At 39.4% G+C, this 23,749-nt stretch overlaps 1 protein-coding gene across 4 annotated transcripts; it reads left to right on the top strand.

The window, feature by feature from the left end:
• The first annotated feature begins 1,422 nt into the window (after nucleotides 1-1,422).
• On the top strand, nucleotides 1,423-23,577 carry Rabex-5 (Rabaptin-5-associated exchange factor for Rab5). 4 transcript variants are annotated; one of them, XM_076213217.1, is made up of 12 exons: nucleotides 1,423-1,490; nucleotides 7,499-7,693; nucleotides 8,316-8,476; nucleotides 9,342-9,430; nucleotides 10,354-10,519; nucleotides 12,164-12,293; nucleotides 13,346-13,443; nucleotides 14,867-15,126; nucleotides 15,553-15,684; nucleotides 18,218-18,328; nucleotides 19,315-19,440; nucleotides 21,162-23,577. In XM_076213217.1, exons 1-12 carry the CDS (start codon nucleotides 1,444-1,446, stop codon nucleotides 21,864-21,866), a joined length of 2,220 nt encoding a protein of 739 aa, XP_076069332.1. In that variant the 5' UTR covers nucleotides 1,423-1,443; the 3' UTR covers nucleotides 21,867-23,577. The 4 variants fall into 4 exon arrangements, with proteins under 4 accessions (XP_076069332.1, XP_076069333.1, XP_076069334.1 ...); XM_076213218.1 differs by lacking the exon at nucleotides 1,423-1,490 and adding an exon at nucleotides 1,901-2,072; XM_076213219.1 differs by lacking the exon at nucleotides 1,423-1,490 and adding an exon at nucleotides 2,075-2,216.
• Nucleotides 23,578-23,749: the final 172 nt, after the last annotated feature.

Below are 23,749 nucleotides of genomic sequence, written 5' to 3'. Positions count from 1 at the left end.
CCAAGGGCAAGTCATATGTGACTAATCTTCTATTTTTTACAATAAAGTATATAAGGCGTCAGATAACATTGATAGTTACGATGTTATTTACCTTGACTTTAGCAAAGCGTTCGACAAGGTACAGCACTAGAAACTACTAAACAAAATCAAAGCCCATGGCGTAGGAGGAAAAGTGTTAGAATAGATTAGAGCTTGGATCAGTAACAGAAAACAGCGGGTCACCATAAATGAAGTAAAATGCAAATGGGGAGTGTTTCTAGTGGAATTCCCCAGGCATAAACGACACTAAAATAGGACACCTAATTAGGTCAGGAGACGACGCCGATATTCTGCAGGATGATCTTAACAAATTGTTCACATGGTCGGTGAAATGGCAAATGGACTTCAAAATCTCTAAGTGCAACGTGTTAAACATAGGGCTACACAAGCATGAAAACAGATAGAGCTTAGATAATACGTTTTTAGAGAAAACCTGAGTGCAAGAGAGACTTGGGAGTTCTAGTGAGTCCTGAGCTTAAATCCCCACAAACAGTGCATTAGCGCCAGAAATAAATCTAACAGATCATTAGGTTTCATTGCTAGGACGGTTACGAATAGAAGTGCAGAGGTAATTATCAAACTCTATCTAACGTTAGTTAGACCCATCCATGATTATACGGTACAGTTTTAGTCTCCGTCATATAGAATGGACATTGATTCACTAGAATCAGTACAGAGAGGAATGACAAAAATGATACATGGGCTCAGAAATTTACCTTACGAAGAGACGCAGAGTGGGGGTGATCTAATAGAGGTGTTTAAGTGGATGAAAGGCTTTAAAAAGGTGACGCAAACAAGGTCATCATATTAAGACAACAGGGCAGGACTCGCAGTAATTTATTTAGATTGGACAAATTTATATCTAAGAAGGAAATAGGAAAGAATTGGTGTACTATTAGGGTGGTCATTAAATGGAACAGACTTAGTAACCATGTAGTGAGCGCTGAAAATATCAGTAGTTTTAAGAAATGGTTAGACAAACTTATGGATGGGGATGACAGGTGGTAATGGACATGAAACTGCCTAGTGTAGGCCTTATGGTCTCTTGCAATCCCCTACATTCTTATGTTCTTACGTTAGTAGTTCTAAACGCGTCTAGTTTAGTAATATGTATAAATATCTACGTTACCCACTCGTGCATCCACTTCTAGTTGTTTATCAGTATAGAAGTAAATGATAAGCAAATTAAGGATCAATATATATACCAGAAAAGATGATAAGTCAAATAAAATTATATCAGCGTCATCATATTGCAATTCATTTACTTTAACCGCTACGATAGTACTAATTGACTACGGTAACCACTCATCGAAACAACCAGTACAAGTGACAAGTCTCCAGTGGTTCCTACAGATTTGGAAATGATGGTACCCAGCTCATGTCAGTTCAGCCCTGGACTTCTCGATGGCTGCTTGGTTTGGTGACCTTTGTGGAGGAAAGAAATGGAAACGGTATGGATCATATACCAAAATTTCAATAATTCAACTTATTTGTATTATAATGCTTCAATCCTCAGTTCAATAGGATTACATAAATTAACACCCTTTTTACATTTTTATTTGTAGCGAAGGTATTCCATCATCCATATAACTGTAAGAACCATTCGATAACAGATGATATGATTTTGAATCGATCCTATCTAGATTTAGCTGTCAAATTTAAAGACACTCCTGTCATATCATGTCTCAAAAGCTAGTTTTCTATGATTCATGTTTGAATGTCAGTAGGTTTTGTTTTTTCTTTTTATTAAATAGCTCAGCTTATACATTATGGAAAATAACGAATGTTAATTTTCAATAAATTAATTTTACTAGAAACCATAGAAAATAATCATTTTAGATAATGATGAAATGAACATATATTGCGTCCAATCTGCAGTTGTCAGGATGTCAGCTGATACGAAATGTACAAGAAAAGCATCAATTCGATGAGAATATGTTTACAAGTCTGTTGTTAGATAATTGAACTTCTTTCATGGTTGTTATCTACAAATCATAGATTTGAATTAGAAAACCTAGATCTTTTACGTATAGGTAAGTGAACTTTACTGTTTCAACAGCATATATAGGAAGTGTATAGATGACAAACTAAAAAGGGAGCATAAGTTCCCATAAACATAAAGTGCGCAATTTTCCAAGGATACGAGTTAATATTAAATGCAACTCGACGTGAAAATTGTGAGTATTTTGCCTAGCATTAGTGGATTATATAACTTTCCATCTTATGCCACGGGGGCTCAATGTCAGTTTGCATTTATGATTTTATCTAACCAACATTTATGATCCTTGCGTTCATACTTCTCGTATTTGGAGTGTTTGGAAATTTATATTCCTGTTATATAGCATTGGTGATTATGGGTGTTTTAATGTTTCTTAACAGAGTGTATGGCTTGAACATTTTGTATGCTGAATAAATGGACTACGTGAGCAATTTAAATGTCATAAGTGAACAAGTAAACAAGTTTTTTCCAGGTTATTGTTTTTATGTAGGCAACAGATTTCCTTTTGTGGCATTATTCTAGTGTTTTATCCATATATATGTACTTTGTTTTGGGTGTCATTTCTTAAATTTGTGGGTTGAAAGAGATGAGAAGAGGGGGATCATTTCTGTAACATTTCTTTCACAGTAACAGTTATGATTATGAAGGTCAAAATTTATTGGGGGACAACAAGTTTGTGAGTTACTTGGAGGCATTCAGGTATGCTAATATGTGAAGCTTGGAGTGTTAAGGAGAGGTTGGTCTTTGGTATCTCGTGTTTAGGTAATTGTTTTATATAGAGTAAGAGTTTGTGGGAGCTTGTCTTTGTGCTTTTGTTGATCATACTAAGTTTTGAAAATGCCTATATTATAATTGCCGGACTTTATTGTTTCTTCTTCCATGTATCATAGATCAATGCATCTGTCAAGAAATCTGGGCTCTATTCAAGTATCAGACAAACACGTTTTTCACTTTTCTTTTTTGCATTTGGAAGATATATATTTGTATAGAATGGTTATATTAGGTTTTGTTACGAGCTATTAGATAACATTATTTCCATGTTAAATATCCATGCTTGCATGATTCTGTAATTTTAACAAGAGCTGTATTGATATTTATTTTGTCTTTTTCAGTTTCATTTCAAATATTCAAAATGACAATTTTATAAATTCAGTAACTATAGCATGACATGCTATCTTTCCTGTATAACTAATTTCCTGGGAGAAAATTAATCAATGATTGCCGTGCCTTTCACTAAGTGGATAACCCACAACCTAATAGTGGTTGGCAACGGGCCTCGGAACTTCCCACAGATCTCTCTTCGAAGTGAATTTGGAGTGTTGTCTTTGTTGTATCAATGTAGGACTTTTTCTGTATTACTGGCTGAAAGTAGTAGGAGAGGGAAAGTAGTCATGGCTCTGTGTGTGAAAAAGTGTAAGAAATACAGCTGAAATTGATAGAAAGATATCCTGGGTTCATTATGGAGACTGAGTGTCAGCTACTCAAGGATGCACATACTGATAGAGGGGATAGGGTCGATGGATTTTTGAAATGAGCAACTTTGCTGTCCATCTTGAAGGTCTACTGCAGCAAGCAGGTACCCGTCATTGGTCCCCCTTGGTAATAAAAAGATTAGGTAGTATTTTGTTGATAACATTAGGTTACGTGATGCTACCTTAAATTAGGGTAGATTATGTAGATAATGACTGGGATTTCCAAAATCTTGGCTTAGTTAACCAGAAACTGCTGTAGGTGGTGAGGAGCTTACACCAAGAGACACTTGGCTGTGGCTGAAGCCGTCACCTTTTCCTTGTTTGCTTTGACTGTTGGGGCAGGTAACTGTCACTGCTGGGAATTGGAGAGGAGTGTGGGATTTGAATCCACAACTAAGTGAATGTTAAACCAGCATATGTCTGATTATACCACCAGCACACAGGCAGACATAGAAATGCTGTTATTATCAGCTTCAATTCTGATTAAAGTTAATCAATCAAACCTTAGTCTGATCCACTCAAACGATTCCTTAGAAGAAAGAAACAGTTGTTCAATCACTATTGGGGGATGATGTTTGCCTGACAGAATATATAATTGCCATATGGTGAAAATAGTAAACCAAATTAAGATGTCCACACATTGACAAGGGCATCATCCTATAATGATATGTACCAGTAGTGCTTTACTGTGGTGTTGCTCTTCTTACTCCACATGTGGTAAACATGGTCTTCATCATGCAGGTGCATGAGGGAATACAAAAATGTTTCTGTAGCAGTTCATTCATTTTCAAGGCACACTTGGTGATAATTAGCACATAACTTGGTAAAAAAAAAAATCGTGCAGATTTTTTTTTCACTTTTCAGTTTTACTTTTGAAAAATCTGTTTTTGTTTAAGAAATTATTTTGAATAAATTATTGTAAATGAGTAATGGTGGTGTTACTTCATTTTCAAAATGATGGAGTTGATAGGGTACATCAGTTGCCCCTTTATGTAGTTTTAGATAGTGTAGTTTACTGCAGAGATATAGATTAGTGAAGCAGCATGTTTAAAAGTACTGTGTACTCCTGAAGCTACTTAATTTGTGGCTATTTCTTCCTGATGTTCTGGCAAGCATGATTTCCTTGCCCTTAATGCCAGATACTTCTACTCTACCATTCATGATTTTTTTTTTTTTTTTGAAACCTTTTTATTTTACCAGGAAGCTATTTCCCAAGTGTTGCCTATCTTCTATGCCTTTACTCATTCTGTCCTGAAAAAGTCTAGCCCATCTTTGTTGTGCCGTGCCCTGCACTGAACTTGTATGGCTTTGTTCTCTGTAGTGCTCAGCAATCTGCCTTAACAGTTCTCTCTCTCACTCCTTCCCTCCACTTTCTCAAATGATGTTGTTGTCTTTGCTCCACCAACCACTTCCTGTGCCACTCATTATCCTACCTCCCTCACCCGCCCTGTCTGCCTTCCTGCACCCCCCCCACACACACACACACTCTCTCTCTCTCTCTCTCTCTCTCTCTCTCTCTCTCTCTCTCTCTCTCTCTCTCTCTCTCTCTCTCTCTCTCTCTCTCTCTTTCTCTTTCTCTTTCTCTTTCTCTTGTTGTCTTCTTTTCCTCCTCCTCCCTCCCTCCCTCACTGTTGTTTCTCTCTATTTACTTCTCTCCATTACCCACCTCTTGTTTACCTGCTACTAATCCTCTTCCCTTCATGCATCCACCTCTTCTCCCTTCCTCACATATTCACCATCCCTCCCATACTCCCTCACTTGTTTGTTTCCCAACTCATCCATCCACTCATTTGCTCACCTCTTTTCCCTCCCACACCTCTCTTCCCTCCCTCCCTCCCTCTCAAACTCCCCTTCATCCCTCCCCCAGCCTTGCCCTTTTCATTCCCTGTGTCTCTCCTTACTCCTCCCCTTCTATCCTGTATGGGGTGTTTATTACATCTTATACTATCCTTCCTTCCTGCTGCCCTCCTCAGATCTCTCTTGTACTAACTTTTAACCCATTTGTTTGGGATGGTGTTGTCCCCAAGGATAGAAGCATGAAATACAAATACTTTACTTCAGGATCTCCACCTACCTTCTCCCTATTTCTCTTGTCCCTTCTCTCACCCTCTTCATACCTTTCTTGCCATTCCTGTCTCCCTCCCCCTCACTCCTACGTATCTTCTTTACCTCCCACTTCTTACACCTTCATCACCCCTCCTTTATTCCATCTCCTTCCTTCCACCCACTCCTTCTGGCTCACAATCCCTTCTCACTTCACACCCTCCCTCCCTACCTCCCTACCTCCCTTCTGTGTGCTCCTGTCTTCTATCACTTAACCACTTCTCAAGTTACACCCAGAATCAAAGGCACCACAGAAGGGAGTCAGAGGAACAGCAGACCCACAGGTTGAGTGTGTATTATATCTATCTACAAACTTCTTCTGTTTAGCTATGTTAACTTTTTTTTATAAAGTTACATGATATATAATTTTTGGTCTGGCTCTTGCCAAGTTGTTCAATTGAGGTAGCTTCTCATCTCAAGGGAGTAGTGTAGCATTAAATGCAGATCTTGCTATACTAACCATTTTTATTAAATTTTTACTGTTACAGTATTTGCTTGAGAATCTTAACTGTGTTTTGCATGTATTTAGACCAGGTACTGGTCCATCTGGTTCATTTGCACATCACATCATATCACATCACATAGTACAGTTTTCCATATAGATTCATAAATATTTGGAAAAGCTCAGTAAGTGATATGGCTGCATAACACATCCTTACGGAAACATTGAACCATATAACACACGCATACTAAACAAATAAGAATTTAGTATTGGATAATCGTTGACATAATCTCAAAAGAAAACCCTCTTAATATGTACTAGATCAACACTAATCTGTGTTCAACATTGTGTTGGGTTAGACGTGAGGCAGTGGAAGTAACAGTGCTCCTCTCTCCCATCATTTCCTTCTTCCATGGCTTCCCATTGTCACCCTCATGGTTCCCTACTCTGTGTGCTTTGCTTATCTCCTCTCCATGCTTCATCTGCCCAGTAGGAGTTGACTTGATCACAGTAAGATTTACCCTTCTCAAGTTGAATATGACCAGTAGGCATACTGCGCACAAGATCATTGCAACTTTTGCATAGACTTGTGGCACATAACGAGTGCTTTTGTATTCTTAGAGCATGCAAAAATATTAGTGATAAAAAAGTAAAATAAGATAAGAGTTGATCTTATTCCTCCAATTCCTTGGAGCCCTTCAGGGCTAGGACTGAATGAAGCATGCCTCACTTAAATGTGGCAATGTAGCCCAGGGTATACAGCACTTGGCTGTAGATGTGAAAGACTTTATGTTTTCTTCCGAGTGTTTGGAGGACCCCAGACCCCTTGGTTTTGGAGAGAGTTGATGCGACTACTCCATTTAGTGTGTACAAATAGGAAGCTCTGAGTGGGCTCTTTCCCAATGACTTTGTAGTTTTTATGGGGGTGAGGATTGAGACATAGGAGTCTGAGAAGGGTCTGTGGAGGTGGGGTTTGTCATCACTCTTAGGAGTTGATGAACAATAACAAATGTGTATTTAACCTTGTTCTTTGTGGTCCTTTCTGCCATGCTTTCACACTTCCTTCAGTTCCCTTGCTTGGTTTCTCCTCTCATAGAAGGGATGGCTTTGTGCTGATAGTAATCTAATTAAACAAATAAGCCATCATCATGGCAACATCTCAAGCTGCATAACCGTACCTGTCCTTTGCAAGATAGAATAATAGAAATACAGTGTCTCGCCTCATTGGAAGAGGTTAAGAATTGATCAGATTAATGCCTTCCACAATTAGCATACTTTATAAGATTTTGTGTAGTGAATGGATGTGAGTTATTGTGTATGTATATCTGTTGTCAGATCTTTCTATATATTAGTGGCCTCCTCCCCTGTTTAAAAGAGGTAGAGGCCCTTAGCATAAAGATAGATCTGTTGCCATGTATACTTATGAAATTATTTTGTTTCCAGTAAATCCAAGATGTCTAACTCTGCCTGGACTGGGGCAAGGCCCCACATCAATGAATCTGAACTTCTATGTAGGAAAGGATGTGGTTTCTATGGCAACCCAGCATGGGACAGCTACTGTTCCAAGTGCTACAAAGAACTAGTAAACAACAAAGAGCAGCGGAAAATGGTCTTTGATCCAACTCAGAAGATTCGCAAGTAAGTGGGGGGTTGAGATTTTATCTGATGCTCTTCCATCTCCGTTTTATAATCAATGGTTTTTAGATGTGTCATTATGGCATCATAGAATTTTTTCCCATTTAAGTACTATACCTTTACCTTCATTAAGGCTTTGAAGAACATCATTGAGCTTTTGATAATCAAACAGCACATGACAATTGAATTAGATATGTGATACTGATGTAGGAGAACATTTTTTTTTACACATTCTCCCATGGCACTACTTGTATATTAAGATTTTGCTTGTTAGTAAAGGATCAATATCAATGACACACAACAGGGGAATGAAATCTGGTACCTGCAAAAAGAAATGAATGTAGCAGTATGGAAATCTTGTTTGGTAATGAAGGAATACCAGTAACACTTAACATAAGAAATAAAATAACACTATTTCATGGTGTTAAGAGATTAAATCTAGATCAGACAATCCTTTGCTCTAAGATGGATTGAATTTAGAAAGGACAACTGATAATGTCCCCATATCTTTATAGAAATAATCTGGCCAAAGGATGAAAAATATTCATCTTTCAAATGGAGATGTTTCTAGTTATGTATAACGTGATATTAGTAGTGCTGTATTCATGTTATTGTCTTTTTGCAGTAAAGTGAGCAGATCAGTGAGTGATGTTTCAGAGCTCACCTCTTCAGCGACATCATCACTTAGTAAAAAATTTGATCGTTTTGAAGAAAAAAGGCGGCAGCAACTTGATAAGAAGACTAAAGCAGTAAAGTCCATGTTTCGCAAGTCTCACACATCTAAAGGTTGGTTCCTGATAGAACAGCATACTGAACATGAGAATATTTTGTCTTGGCATACTTCAACAACATACATACATAAATATATATGTATATATGTTGTTGATCCCTAGACTAGTCTGAGCAGTCCTGCCTCCTCAAGGAATGCCACAGCCGAAACGGGGTTTTCCCACAAATCCTTTATGGAGTGTATGTTGTGTTGTTTGCATGCGTGATTGTGTATAATGCAGTCTTCCATGACATGTTGAATAGTATGGGGTGAAGTGTTACATCCTGGACATTTGTCCACAATGCAGTGCTACGCAGGTGGCACCTCTCCCCAAGAGGGGCTTTGGTCGCCAAGGCGAATACCTGCTTTGTTTGTTGTCTGTGGTGGTTAGTGGTACATGATGTAATGAAATGTGGAGGACAGATTTGAAAATTATGAAATCGTTAATCAATCAGCAAGTTTGCAGAGATAAGCTAAATGATAAGACCAACTTTTGGTCTATGAATGATAATAGCATGTCTGTGCTCATTTCTTTGTTGTGACTTATCAGAATTGTTGATATATTTGATAACCCAGATTTTACAAAATATTTACATGTTCAGACCTCATGTTGTCATAGGTTGGTATCGGAGTATTTTAATCTATACATTGTTATTGTGTGATTGTGATAGATAGTATTTTACAATTTGTCAGTATGCAGATTATGTGACTAAGTTTTACATTTCACTAAAGTTGTGTCTTTCATTTGGTGGAAAATGTGTGAGAAATATTGAATCATTCCAGACGATTTAGTAGCACTCAATTTGCACTATACCACTGTTGACGTTCATGTTTTCTCCTTGTTGAAAAATGTCATTAATGTTGAACATTGACCATCCACAGATCCATCCAAAACAGAGCAGGCAAAACTGACAAGGCAGCTTAGCTTTGAATCACAGAGAGCAGGTCAAGAGTTTAGTGACTTCCTCAAGGTAATGGCAAGATGATTTGATTACAAAGGTTGAATAGGGTTATGTAATTGTAATATACAGGACCCCCTATAGGGTATTGATGTTATTATTTAGTGCATTTGCTACATGAAATGGAGGCCACGGTGATGGCAGTTAAGATGTTTTCCTTAACACTCGGATGAAAATACTATCTCCAGTTTCCCCTGCATGTTGTAAGATTAACAGAATTGTGCAGAACAAGGGGACTTGGGACCTCCTCATTCATTGATTTATTAATCTTTTTCCATGTAACATTGAGAATATTAACAGAATGCACCAAAACCACCCCAATAAAACACCAACATGCAGAAATCAGAATCCCCCCCACCATAAAATGCCACATGAAAATGATAGACAAATAAATCTGTACAAGAGCCTTCAATCCTACCTACCTATCTTGTTACATAACAGAAACATATCCAACTGAATGTAACCAAAATTGAAATCACACCAAAAGCATACTTCTCAAACATCTACCACAACCACCCAAACCGCACAGTACATCCACACACAAACATGTTCATGCCCAGATGATTGGGCAAGCACCTCAAGAAAGACCACCACACTCAATACTCTAACAACAACCCCTAGATATAAGTCCCACAGAGAAAACCTTCCTACACCAGACAAGAACGTTTGATTGATTGATTGACAGACCACGTCACTGCTTCATATTCTCATCTCGGGAGGATCGGGCATTCTAGGATATTTTTTCATTATGTCATCTGTGTAATATACATATGTATTTTTAGCTGTCACTTAGCTAGATATGGCAAATGTGTTGGAAAAAAGTTGCCTACTTAAATATATATTTTAACAATGAAAAAAATCTTTCCATTTTATGTCATTGCTTGAGTTGTAGACATAGAAATATTTTATGCTTTGTTTGTTTTGGCTAATTTTAGACTCTGGACAAGACAACCCAGCAGTGGATAAGCAGTCAGATAAAGGAGTACATTGACAAAATGATTCGCACAGTTGATAATTTGACTGTTGATGAGGCAGGTGAAGATGTCCATGACTTTTACAACATGATCAACGATATGCTTCAAACACAGCCACAGTTTCAAGGTGTGTTACTTTTTTAATAATTTAACCTTTAAATAGTGAGTGTATCCCTCAATAGAATCAGGGAGCAGCCAGAAATGTATATTACAGTGATTAATTTTATTTATGGGTTAGGAAAAAAATATCAGTGGTAGAATTAAGAGAGATTGGAAGATTTGATTGGAAGTGCTTATGTGTGAATGATGTTTTGAAGCAGCCCAAAGGGATTTCTCCAATTTTTCCCCAATTAAGTGTGGTGGCCTTGCTCCATTGCTTCTGACCCAGGGCAGTGAGCGGGATACAGAGATGACCCATCATCCATGAGGAGCTAAGATAAGAGGAAGTGGAATGGTAGGATTAGGTATGTGCCATTGACTTTGCTACCTCCTTTATAAAGGAGAAAAGCATCTTGGTATAAAAGCATATACACGTATAATACCAAGGGCTTTTTTCCCTTATAAAGAAGGTAGCCTTTTGATAAGATAAGATAAGATGAATGACAGTGAGAATAATCTCCTTGCTTTCTATTTTCAAAAATTGTCGACCCCTACACCTCTGTTAGTAGATGCAGTGCCCACATGGATCTCGAGACTAGGCGATCTCTCTCTTGGTGACCTCCAACTGTATATCCTGCACCTTTTGCATGTTAGGAAAGTGGGCAGCTAACAGCCACTCCCCTCCCCATGCTAGTCTTAGCCAGTGACATATAAACAGTTCCACACTAATACAACACAGACACGAGTCTAAAGTTTCAACCCAGAGAGTATGGTAATTACAGTTCAATACATACATGTGAAAGTCTGAGAACTTACTTGGTAAGGCTCTCAAACTTTGTAGGTTTGAATTAGGTTGAACTTGAAGGCTTCTGATGTGAAGACGTAAGGTCCCTTACCGACAGGTTTTAAGAGAGGTCTGTCAGGAACCAGAGCTCTGGGTAATCTGTCTTCTGACCCGACGATAGTGGGGCGTATTCGACGGAACTCTTACGTGTTCGAAAAAAGCTCGAAGCCACGGGTTACATTCACTTTAAGTAATTTCTCAAAGTTTCCCAATTTATCAAACCAAAATTATTTCATAGGCGTGGTTCGAAGTTTCAGGAAAGGCTCCTGAATCAAAGAAAATAACACTTTGAGGGAAAGTTAACGAACTAAGGCAAACACTACAATTCCCAATAACAATTACTGCAAGAGATCTTTGAGAGGGTCTGAGAACCATTGCCAGACATTCTGGGGCTGCAGGTATCTAGTAAAAAAAAAAAAAAAAAAAAAAAAACTCAGGGCAACCATTGATGTTGTTAATATCATCATAATCCTGTGGTATCTTGAATAATAGGTTTTGTTATTGTTTAGTTAACAAGTGGAATATATAGGAAATGGAATGGGTGGGAGGGGTTTCTATGCCTTTTTCTTTTTAGCTACCCCCCATGTAGGGGGAAAAAGCCTTTGGTATATGTATGTATGTTAGTTAGCAAGGATGTTCATGGAAATGTTTTTTAATGATTGTAGGCTTGTAGCTTTTCCTATCATTCATTCCTTTTTTTTTTTTTTTAAACAGTCCATGATTTGATAAGGTCTATATTTTCTTTGAATATATTTAACTATTTGTCTTTCATAGATGATATTTTTTTCTCTATACATCTTTAATTAGATTTTGATATTTCTTTATTAGATCTAACAAGTGAACAAATTGATAAAACAAATGACTTGACTGAGCGGTATGTGACTACTCGTCTCTACAAGAGTTTTATCGGCACAGTAAATGCCAGTAATGAAGAGAAGGATCTCCAGATTCAGAACAGGTCAGAGGAACTTCGTCTTTTCTTCTTTTATTCTTCTCTTCCTCTTGTCTTCTTTTCATCTCCTCCTCCTCCTCCTCCTCCTCCTTCTTTCCTTCCTTACTTATCTTACATTGATTTATGGAGGTCTTGGGTCTGATCTGGAGATGCCAGACCCTGTGGACTATACAGTACTACCTCCAGATTGAGGTGAGGTTGTTGATGGGTTTTTAGTATGGACAGTAGAGAGATGGTTCTTTGTTGTGTCCCATCTTTCAGGACCACTTCTAGCAAGTACTGTGCCTATGGGTAGTCCCAAGTTATGGTAAGTGTACTTAACCTAATTGCAATATACAGAAAAAGAGCTAGGCAATATTTTTGGGATCCTGTCTTTTTCTCTACTGATCAAACTTAGTAGGCATCACTGATGGTTACTTGCAAGGTGGACATGGGCATAACCTCCGAGATGCCCGTCTTCAAAACCCTTCAACGCTCACCATCATCTGGAGGTACAGCCCCAATGTACTGAAACTTTGGTCTCTGGACTTCTGGACTGGGCTCTAGATCTATCTTTGTTAACATATTTCCTCCGCCTTTTCACATAAATAAAACTGACAATTGGCAACTACCTCCCTCCTCATACTACTATAACCCAGTGATGTTGAAATTTAATAAAATTGACTGGTATTTGGCAGTCTGTAAAGAGGTTCTTCAATCAAAGTTATCAGTACAATTGATATTACCAGTCCCATGCTTTTATATTAATCATCTCATATACAGCTACAGCTATGCAACACTAATGGTGATAGATGTATGGTTGAGCAATTGATTCAAAAGGACTCTTTGGGTTTGCACCCCTCAGATGTCAGGTTGATGAAGTTGGTCTGTGAAAAAAAAAGAATGTTGATTGTTAATGTGATATATAAGAATTTTCCCCCCTCAAATTGGCATTTTGCATAGAAAGGATATTGGTCATGTTTTACAACTGAAGAACTTGTTTTTATTTTCTTTTTCTTTTACTATTTATATAGAGAAATGATGCCAGATATATGATTCATCATTTGAAACCCTGACAGGATTCGAAGTTTGAACTGGGTCAGCAGTCGTCACCTCGAGTGTGGTATTGACGAATCCAATCCTGAGGTTCGACACACACTAGAGAGAGCAATCACAGGTAAAACAGCTTCTTGGTTCTTAAATATTGGGTGGTAGTACTGCTGGTGTGAGATGCCTACTGGCCAAGTGACTTAGAGCATTGCTATTTGGAGTGGAGGTCAGTGGTGGAAGCGAATTGAAGGTACCTGGCAAGGGGAGAGTTTCAAAGAACATTAATTTCATTGCTTAAAATGGTCATTCATTAAGCAGTCAATACTACTGAAATGGGAGTGGGATGGGGGGTGTATGCCTTGGCCACCTCCCATGTAAAGAGGAAGAAGCCTATTGTATATAAATAGATAATACTGCTGAAGTAGATGTATCCTAATATTTTTGTTATTAGTGTAAGGGGCATCCTTGGACAAGTACAAAGAAGGTTGGTGTAAATAGATAATTTTCACATTATTTCCATTTACTGTGCTGTTTTTCTATTAGTTGTATATGCCTTGTGTATTTCAATCAATTTATCTATGATGATCAAGAAGAGTCACACTAGCATGATTGTTCCCATCCAGTACAAAAACAATACCAATACAAAATAGGCTTGGCCACAAAAACTGACTTCCCCAGATGCAGGCATCACTCACTGCCCCACCTTTGCCTTATCCAGACAACGACACATTTTTTCTTCCCTGCATGACTTATGAGACCATCTAGTGTATGTTGCCAGTTAACTGTAAGCTGTGGGTCTCCTGAAAGAGGGCCCTAGTGCAATGGATTATTTGACAGAATGATTGGTTGATCAACAAAAACTTAATCACCCTCAAGTGACAGAATATACTTTTCATGACTGACGGAACCTCTTACCCATTGAGACATCAGCCCCATGGAAAAATCCCTCTCAAGAGGTACGAGAACCTCACTAGTATGGCAATGTTCAAGTCACTTTCCAGCACTGAAACAATAGCAACCCAGAAACAAACTGCATTAGAGGCAACCATCACACTAAAGACATAGAGCACCTCATCCTACATTGCCCCTCACCCAGCTCTACCTAGACAACAACAGAGTATTTCTTTTCTGAGCAACTTAATTGTCAATCCATTTGCTGTTGCTAGTTACCATGAAGCTATAGGTCTCCTGCAAGACAGATCTGGCGCAACAGATAGATTGATTGATTCATGGCATATTGTTGCAATGAACCCAAGACTGCTGTAGTACTTGTAGTGCTAATGACAGTAGAAACATAATATCTGATTGCATATAAGAATTTTGTTAGGTTGTAGTCATGACTCTTGGAGGAGCCAAGAAAGGAGGGAAGGAGGGAGGGAGGATGAATGGGAGTGGAGTATGTAGGGATGAAATGGATGGGAGTGGATTTATGTCTGTGATTTTGGGTACCTCCCTTGTAAAGGGGAAAACCGTTGGTATATGCATGTATGTATGTATGTAGTCATGTCCATCTGTAATGCACAATACATGTTCTTTATTTCCTGGTTCAGATCTGATTGAGATGAACAGCAAACGAACTCCTGCCGATAAATTGTCCTGTTTGGTGTCGGCAAGTCACCAAGTCATGAACATGCTGAAGGAGTCGCGCAATGGCACACCTGCTTCGGCAGATGACTTCCTGCCCTCCTTGATTTATTGCGTCCTGAAGGCCAACCCTCCGCTTCTGCAGAGTAACATTACTTACATTACCAACTGGAGTCAGCAGACACGTCTTCAGAGTGGAGAAGCAGGTTACTTCTTCACTAATCTGGTGAGACTGCATTTGGTTAGAAATTTATTTTATGACATTCATATTTCTTTCCTTCACCCTGTTCTGTATGTATATGGGACAGGTTAGTATGAAATACTCATTGATCTCACCTTTGGTGAAATGTTGCAGTCTTAGTCATAAACTATGTTAAGACATCTTGAAACAATTTGACTTCCTAAAGTTTAACAAATAGCCTATAAGAATATCCATTATATATTTAGAAAGAAATAAAAAATTTCAAACAAAACTGGACAATCTTTATATATTTTATGGCTAAGACTGCAAAATTTCAACAACACCAAATAAGATCCACGAATATTAGTAACTTTGTCTTTCTTGTTCTATAGTATTGTTTGTGATTATCTTAATCTTTGGCTTTACCTATAGAAATAGTAATTATTTTGTGTGTAATTTTTCTTTTTTCAGTGTTGTGCAGTTGCCTTCATTGAAAAGCTTACACCAGAAAGCTTAGGTCTCACTCAAGCCGAGTTTGATCGTTACATGTCAGGAGAAGCCCTTCCACCTAATGCACTGAATGGAGATTCCTTCGTCTGTGAAGTGAGCAATTCTTTTTAGTATTTTATTTTCAAGTCCAGGGGTCACCTAAGTTTTTTCACAGTGGACCATATAACTTAAAGAATGATGAGTACATACATACATACATATACCAAAGGCTTTTTCCCCCTTACACGGGGGTAGCCAAAAAGAAAAAGGCATAGAAATCACTCCCATCCATTTCATTTCCCATATATTCCACTCGCTACATAACCATTTTGTCTAATACAATACAGTGAATACCCCAGAGATAAAGATAATACCAATACACAAAAAATAAAGACATACATACATACATATACCAAGGCTTTTTCCCCCTTACAAGGGAGGTAGCCAAAAAGAAAAAGGCATAAAACCATTCCCACCCATTCCCTCCCTCTTATCATAGCACCTCCTAGATGATGAGTCATCCCTGCACCTTGACCACTGCCCTGGGTCAGAGGCAGTGTCACAAGACACAGTACATCCACAGCAAGGCCGCTTTACTAAATCAGCGACCCCCCCTCTCCGTCCCCCCATGCAGAAAAGGAGAAGACGGGGAGAAATCCCTTCAGGCTGCGTCAATTTTTTCTCACACATACTACCTCACCCCCCATCCCCCCACCCATTCCTCCTCATGTATCACAGCATCATCCATGTACAACCATTCTCCATTCACCCCTGTCTTCTGTCCTCTCCTGTCCTTCCTCAACAGACATTCCCCTCTTCCCCAAAGCCCCCTTCACCCCATCCATCCATCTCATCCTAGGACACCCCCTCATGTTCACTCCCTCCACATATTTACCAAAAAGTCTAAAAAAAATAATACATATACCAAAGGCTTTTTTTCACTCTTGTAAGGGAGGTAGCCAAAAAACAATAAAAAGATTTCAAAAAGTAATTGACATGTAGAGAGTAGTGGACTGGATGAACTGACCCCATGGGCTATAGTTTGGTGACTCCTGTTCTAGGCTGAGGGACTAAAAGTTTGGTATCCTTAATTATCACCACTATCAAGCTATTATTACTATCATTGTCACTGTTAAAACTATCATTAGTGTTGCCACTACCAGAATCAACACTACCATTGTTTTGAACTTCTTCATACCATGACATTTTGAACTTGTTATTCTGACAAATATTAGATGCTTGTGTTCAGTTGATGGATGGAGAGGGGGTATCATTGATTTAATGAAGTGGCCTTGCTGCAGATGTGCAGTGTCTTGCGACACTGCCTCTGACCCAGGGAGATAGGCAAGATGCAAGGATAAGAGGGAGGGAGAAGTGTGAATGGGAGTGGAGTATATGGGGGTGGAGTGGGTGGGAGTGGATTTCATGCCTTTGTTTTTGGCTACCTATCTTGTAAAGGAGATGAGATGTACAAGGGGAGAGAGTGACAGCAGGCTGGAAGTGAGCATTAAGTGTGAGAAACTGGAGGAAGTGGATAGTTTTAGATACTTGGGTGCAAATGTGACAGGAAAGGGAGGAGTAGGGGTGGAGGAGAATGTAGATTGAGAGAAGCAAGTAAATGCCTTGGTGGATCAAAAAGTGTAATGAGAAATAGACATCTGGGAATGGATGCTAAGAGGAGGTTATATGAAGGAGTGGTTGTACCAACAGCAATGTACGGGGCAGAAACATGGAACATGAAAGAGGAAGAGAGAAGGAGTTTGAATGTGTTTGAGATGAAATGTCTGAGAAGTATGATAGGGGTTACTAGGCTAGATAGAGTGAGAAATGAGGAGGTGAGGAGGAGAACAGGGGTGGAAAGGGAGCTGGGAGATAGGGTTGATGAAAGAGTATTAGGATGGTTTGGACACATGGAAAGAATGAGTGAAGAAAGATTAGTAAAAGAAGTGTGGAAGGCAGAGGTGGAAGGAGTGAATATGAGGGGGTGTCCTAGGATGAGATGGATGGATGGGGTGAAAGGGGCTTTACAAAAGAGAGGAATGTCTGTGGAGGAAGGACGGGAGAGGACAGAAGATAGGGGTGAATGGAGAAGGGTTGTGTATAGATGAGGCTGTGATGCATGAGGGGGAGTGGGTGGGGGATGGGGGGTGAGGAAGTATGTAAGGAAAAAAATTTGACGCAGCCCGAAGGGATTTCTCCCCGTCTTCTCCTTTTCTGCATGAGGGGACAGAGAGGGGGGGTTGCCGAATTTATGAAGCGGCCTTGCTGTGGATGTGCTGTGTCTTGCAACACTGCTTCTGACCCAGGGCAGTGGACAGGATGCAGGGATGACCCGTCATCCAGGAGGTGCCAAGATAGGAGGGTGGAGGGGAGTGGAATATATGGGAAATGAAATGGGTGGGAGTGATTTCTATGCCTTTTTCTTTTTGGCTACCCCCCGTGTAAGGGGGAAAAAGCCTTTGGTATATGTATGTATCTTGTAAAGGGGAAAAAGCCTTTGGTATATGTATGTATGTACTAAATTTAAGGGTTGTCACCTTAGCCAAGGGTTCATTATCAGGATTAATCTTTGATTAACCTTTGCTGTTGTGCTGTTACCTTCCTTTTTTTCCTTGCAACAGTTAAGGATATGATTTGTCTGTTGCAGGGTGTGCGAATGATGCAGCAGAACATCAACACTTTAACGGACCTAAAGACTCGACTTGATAAAATGCTGGATGAGTCGGATAATCTAATAGTAGAAATGGATGGCTTTAAGGTAAATATACAATGAGGAATTCTTCAGAGGTTAACTGGTGGGGAAATTTTTTAAGATTGTGGGCCATGTGGCAATGAATACGTCTGATATTTTTATATGTAATTCTCTATGTTAGTTACATTCTACATATAGAAACGAATATTGCCATACATGTTCCTCTTGATTGGGTTCATTGAATTCTCACAATCACTAAGTAGTTGGCCACTGATAGTATCATGGTTATTTTATATGATTATTTATTGTAAGTGATACCCCAGTTGTTCTATCTATCTATATAGTAAGTGGTTCTTCCCCCTTACAAGGGAGGTAGCCAAGTCAAAGCCATACATCCACCCCCACCCATTCCACTCCCATCCACCACCCTTGTTTCCCACTCATCTCCTTGGTTGTCATATATGTGTATTCCTTGTGAATGATGTCCTAGTTGATGTATGTGAATGCTACACTGGTTATTCATTGTATGCATGTAGAGTAGTTGCAGTATGGTACCTATAATTGGTGTCACATTGCACTAGTGATGGGTACTTTATAATTGTGGTCCTGCAAGGTGGATGGCAGAGAATTCTCTCCTTACTGAAGATGGAGCCCTGAGGGGCTGGCACACAGTCTCCAGACTGGGTCCAAGATATCTCCCTGTTAATTTTTACTGTATCATCTCCTCCACTTCACAAAAGGAGAGCTGTCAGCAGGCCACTTCTCCCTTATACTTTCAACTGGTGACATGAAAATGGTCCCACACTAATACAACAGAAAGAGCAAAGTTCTTTCCTAGAGGGTTGTGGATTTCCAGTTGGTGAAACTGAGGCAACAATTGTTGTTATTAGTCGGACATTTAGTTGTGATTCAGTATTGTAACTGCAGTCTTTGATATTAGGACTCTTGAATAAATACTTTGCATTCATATGTTAAATCATACATGACCACTAGTTGTTTGGTGTTTTAGATATGTTTGTGAGTGGTTTAATAATGTAGCCATCTTGTTATAGGATGGCATGACAAAAGAAATACATTCGGTGCTTGAGCGATGTCCACTCATCATTCGTCCTCGTAAAGCAAACATTGATGAGGAGGATCCAGTTCAAGATAATTTACCACCTCCTCTCACCCCAGAGGTAAGAGTTGTTTCTTGTTGAGTGTAGGTTCTTGTAGGAAGCTGTGGGTCTTGTGCAAAAGAGATCTGGGGCAACAGATTGATTACTTGAGTGTAGGTTGTTAGAACCAAATTCCTATCCATAGAACTGCACCTGAAAGTGATGCACATAGTTGCATGTAAGAACCCTTAATCCCACACAGCCATCCCATTACATAACATAAGCAAACCAACTGAAAAAGAACACTATTAGCATATTACTCAAAACATCAACAACAACCTGACATCTGCACCATACAGCATTTCTTTATAGAAACTCCAATACACTTAGATCATAAAACAAGCACTCCAAGACCAATCAAACTCATACATACATACATACATAACTCCCCTTCCCATAAAATACAGCTAGGTAAATACACATACCAAAGACTTTTTATGCCATACAAGGGAGGTAGCCAAAGTCAAAAGACATAATTCCTCTCCCACCCATTTCATCCCCACCCACACCACTCTCATTCACCACCCCTCCCTCCCTCCCTCTCTCTTTTCTTGGCTTCTCCTGGATGACAGGTCATCCTTGTATCTGTCCTGGGTCAGAAGCTGTGCAGCAAATCAGTCAAATCAACCAATCACACTCCCTACATCAGAATATTCCAGATATCAGTCCTACAGAGAAATCCCTCTCACAACAAGCAAAAACCATTATCACAGTTGTTTTCAGGTCACTATCCAGCTTTAAAACCATACCACCACAGAGTAAGCCTGGTCACACTTGCAAATTGTCCTAGATGCAGTTACTTGCTCCCACTCAAGCCTTACCCAGACAACATATTGTTTTTCCTGAGTGACCTATGGGCTAATCTGGTGGCAGTTGTTGATTTTATGGGAACCATGAGTCTTCTGCAAGATAGACCTGGGGCATTGGATTGATTGATGGAGGAGACCACTAAAACTCCATGCATCAGCCTATTAAATACAAGGTGCAGTTGATACAGATCATTGAAGTTTGGATGTACTATATGAAGTAGGTGACATCAACATCAAATCCTTTTAAATTCAAACCAGTTTCTCCCTGTGTACCAAAGAGGAATTGTTATGTTTTTTTAGTCTATCAGTCCATTGCCCCAGGTCTTTTGCTAGATGCCCACAGTCCCTAGGTAACTGACAGACAATAGTGAAACGGTGGGAGATGACAGAAATGAGGTTGGAATCTAAAGAGCTCAGTGGAGAGAAAGGTGTAACAGAATAAGAAGAATGAGAAGTAAGGACAAAGAACTAGAATATTGGATTTAGATCCATCCCCAAGCTGGTCAGAATACAAATAGGGCACTGAGCTGTTTCAAGTCGTTCAGCAGTGAAAAATTTAGGGCTAGTTTGCCACCTGGTTGAATAAAGGAGGGAAGCCAGAATCGATGGTTAACAGTAAAATCTTGTACTGAAGTTTCAGAGAGAGTGGGCAAGAATATGTACCACAGAAGAAGTTGGATAATTAAAGAATCCTGGATAGTCTTGGGAGCATATTAGAATTTAATGGAAGAATAATAATTTAGTTTGACACAGGACCAAACATTTTAATGATTTGAATTTTAGAATGTGGAAGATGGCAAGATCATTATGCACATATGTATGGTAACCAGGATTGCTTTGGTATTTAGAACAGATAGAATCTGGGCAATGGATTGTTTGATTTAAGAGTATGTATAATGAAGCAGAATAAGTGCATTGGTGTTTATGTTCCAGACAGTAGGACAGAAACCACACTCCACTGGTGAGGTAGACGTCCTTGAGGGCACAAGCGCTGCCTCAACAGTCCAGCCACCCCTCAGCCCCGACATTCTTGCTGCCCAGCAATCTCTCTTCTTCCTCCAAGGTCTTTCAGACCTGGATGCTGTGCCAGAGCAATCAGAAGGCATGCTGGATAAAACTACATCAAGGAACAAGGACAAAGATGGTGCCTCTTGTAGTTCTCTGGATGACATTGGTGGACTTCTGGACAAAAGATCACCTCCAGACCCGTTTGGTCCCATCGAAGAAAACTCCGAGCCCATCAGCCTGCCCCCGGTGCTAGATCCTCTTGTCTCCCGCACCAACCCCTTTGCCCAAGCCCCAAAACCCCAAGCATCCTCGCAGCCCTCTAGTCTTCCATCGCCAAATACCAGCAGGCCAGGAATGTATTCTGGGTTTTCGATTCAAGGGGGTCGCATTCCAAGCATTCCTTGTGACACTGGTCATTCCAAGACTTTTTCAGCCGATCCTTTGGCATCACCTGTTGGAAGCCAGCAGCCATCTTCCCTCCCACCCCCACTGCTTCCTGTCGCTGATTCTGCCGTAGCAGGTCCAGCTAGCTCAAGAGGAAGTGAAGGAGCAGCTCGGAAGCCCGATACTATTGATAAAGCATTTAGCGTGTTAGGAGATATAGTTGAAACCTTTGATAACCTGCTGTGAATTTCATTGTAGAGTCTCATCCAGTCCATTTTCCATTTTGAATAATCTATTTAGATGCAAGTGTTACGTGAATGTGTGTGAGATAGAATATTTATATATACACAAAGATAATGGCCAATTATATATAGCATGTAAGAACATTGCACATAATTGAAGCTGCAAAGTTTTGTGCATGTACAGGTAATGTCAAATGTCATTCCTCATGAGCCAAAGCTTCAGAGATCTTTTTCCTTGCCTTCATAAATGATTGTTAAGTCATGGTATGCTGTGTTGTAGGAATGCTACTGAAAAGAAATATTAACAGAACATGTTCAAGGCACAATTTGCATGAATAATAACGAAAAATAAAGTTGTTTTACATTCTTCATGAGTTGATTTCAGGAACAAGAGTATTATGTTCTGGCATGTTTCACATCCAGTTGGCTAAAAGATTTTTGCCAAGGCAAGATATATTGAGTGGTTGCAATTGGTAATGACCAACGTGTGTCCTATATATTTGCCATATGTATCTGATTTTTTTTTTTTTTTTTTTCTGGGGGGGGGGTAGAAGTTCAGAGTCTAGACACTTTCAAAATCATGTGCTTCATTAACCCTTTCACTTCTTAAGGTGTTGGATTTAGTTTTCTGAATAATTAATCATTCTTAGATGAACTTCAGGATGGGTTAACATATATTGAGAATAGCTGCCATTTAAAAAGAAAAGTGATATATTTGACTGACACAAGGTTCAACATGGTATGAGAATTAATATACATAATGGTAATGATGATACTATTAAGACATGATGTACATACAAACATGTATACCCAAAGGCCTTTTCCCCCTACAAGTGGGGTGGCCGAGTTGAAGTGTACACCGCCCTCCACCTCTCCAAAAAACCCACTCACCATCCCTCCCATTTTAATACCTCATGGATGAAGGGTCATCTCTGTACCCTGTCACGCTGCTTGGGTCAGAGGCCATGCAGGAAGTTGCAGAACTTTCACGTCGAGGCCCAACAGTTGATGTGTGCTTATGCAGACAAGTTGCCAGAGGCCACCAGAGGCATGATAGGCCCTTGAATGTGCAATTTATAGTTGAAAAGTAGCCAGTTACTTTGTGCCATGCAAATATTTTTGAATTGAAATTGACTAAAATGAAGATAGGTTGTGGACAGGCTTATCCTTATTTATGACTACATCTGCAAAAAATTAGTGAGAGGGTTAACACGTAGATTATGAAGGTGTTAGGAAGAAAAAAATAACTATTTGCTGTTCGAGGTTTGGTAATGCTACATGCATTCATATGTATATACGGCCTTTTCTCTCATGTAAGGCAGGTGGGCCAAGTAAAGGTAAAGGGAGAAAAAAAAAGTGCTGCCTGTGGCTCCATGAAGTAATGTGATTATTTGAATTCCATGAACTGCCAGTGGTTGTAAATAGACCAAACATAAGAGCTGCCAACTTTGTACTAAGTCATGTATGTTAAATTGTATTGCATATGTTCAAGGTTGGGTGAGGGATAAGTGTAGGTTTAGCTTGTAACCTCTGGCACCCTGCAGCACCCTTTACCAATGCCTCCTACAGTGGTGCAACAGTCCTGAGGTGCATAATTGTATTTAGGAGATCCATTGATGATGGTTCAACAATAGTACCACCCATCTGCCAAAGCACTCATGGCTTCAGGCTGCAATGCAGAAAAGCTTTAAGAAAAATAAAATTTATGGTTCTCACATGAATTTTTCTTTTTCAGTTGATGAATATATTGAATGTGATTATTCGGACTAAGTATTATTATTTCTTATTTTTTTTAATTTTGTGTGATGGGTAAGGGAGGAGTGGAGGTGGAGGTAGAATGTAGATCAAGAGAAGCAAGTAAATGCCTTGGGGGGATTAAAAATGAAA

Source organism: Oratosquilla oratoria, chromosome 31 (genome assembly GCF_046742065.1).
Source record: "Oratosquilla oratoria isolate Oo_2021 chromosome 31, ASM4674206v1, whole genome shotgun sequence".
Lineage (NCBI taxonomy): Eukaryota > Metazoa > Arthropoda > Malacostraca > Stomatopoda > Squillidae > Oratosquilla > Oratosquilla oratoria.
The sequence above is the reverse complement of the archived record's forward strand: the minus strand, read 5'-3'. Positions and strand labels throughout refer to the sequence as shown.

What these genes read in the sequence shown, in the direction of transcription:
- Rabex-5 (XM_076213217.1), top strand. Translation starts at nt 1,444, where the DNA reads ATGGCTGCTTGGTTTGGTGACCTTTGTGGAGGAAAGAAATGGAAACG. An exon ending in ACTAGAGAGAGCAATCACAG is followed by an intron (nt 13,444 to 14,866) that starts GTAAAACAGCTT and finishes TTCCTGGTTCAG; the next exon opens with ATCTGATTGAGATGAACAGC. An exon ending in CACCTCCTCTCACCCCAGAG is followed by an intron (nt 19,441 to 21,161) that starts GTAAGAGTTGTT and finishes TTTATGTTCCAG; the next exon opens with ACAGTAGGACAGAAACCACA.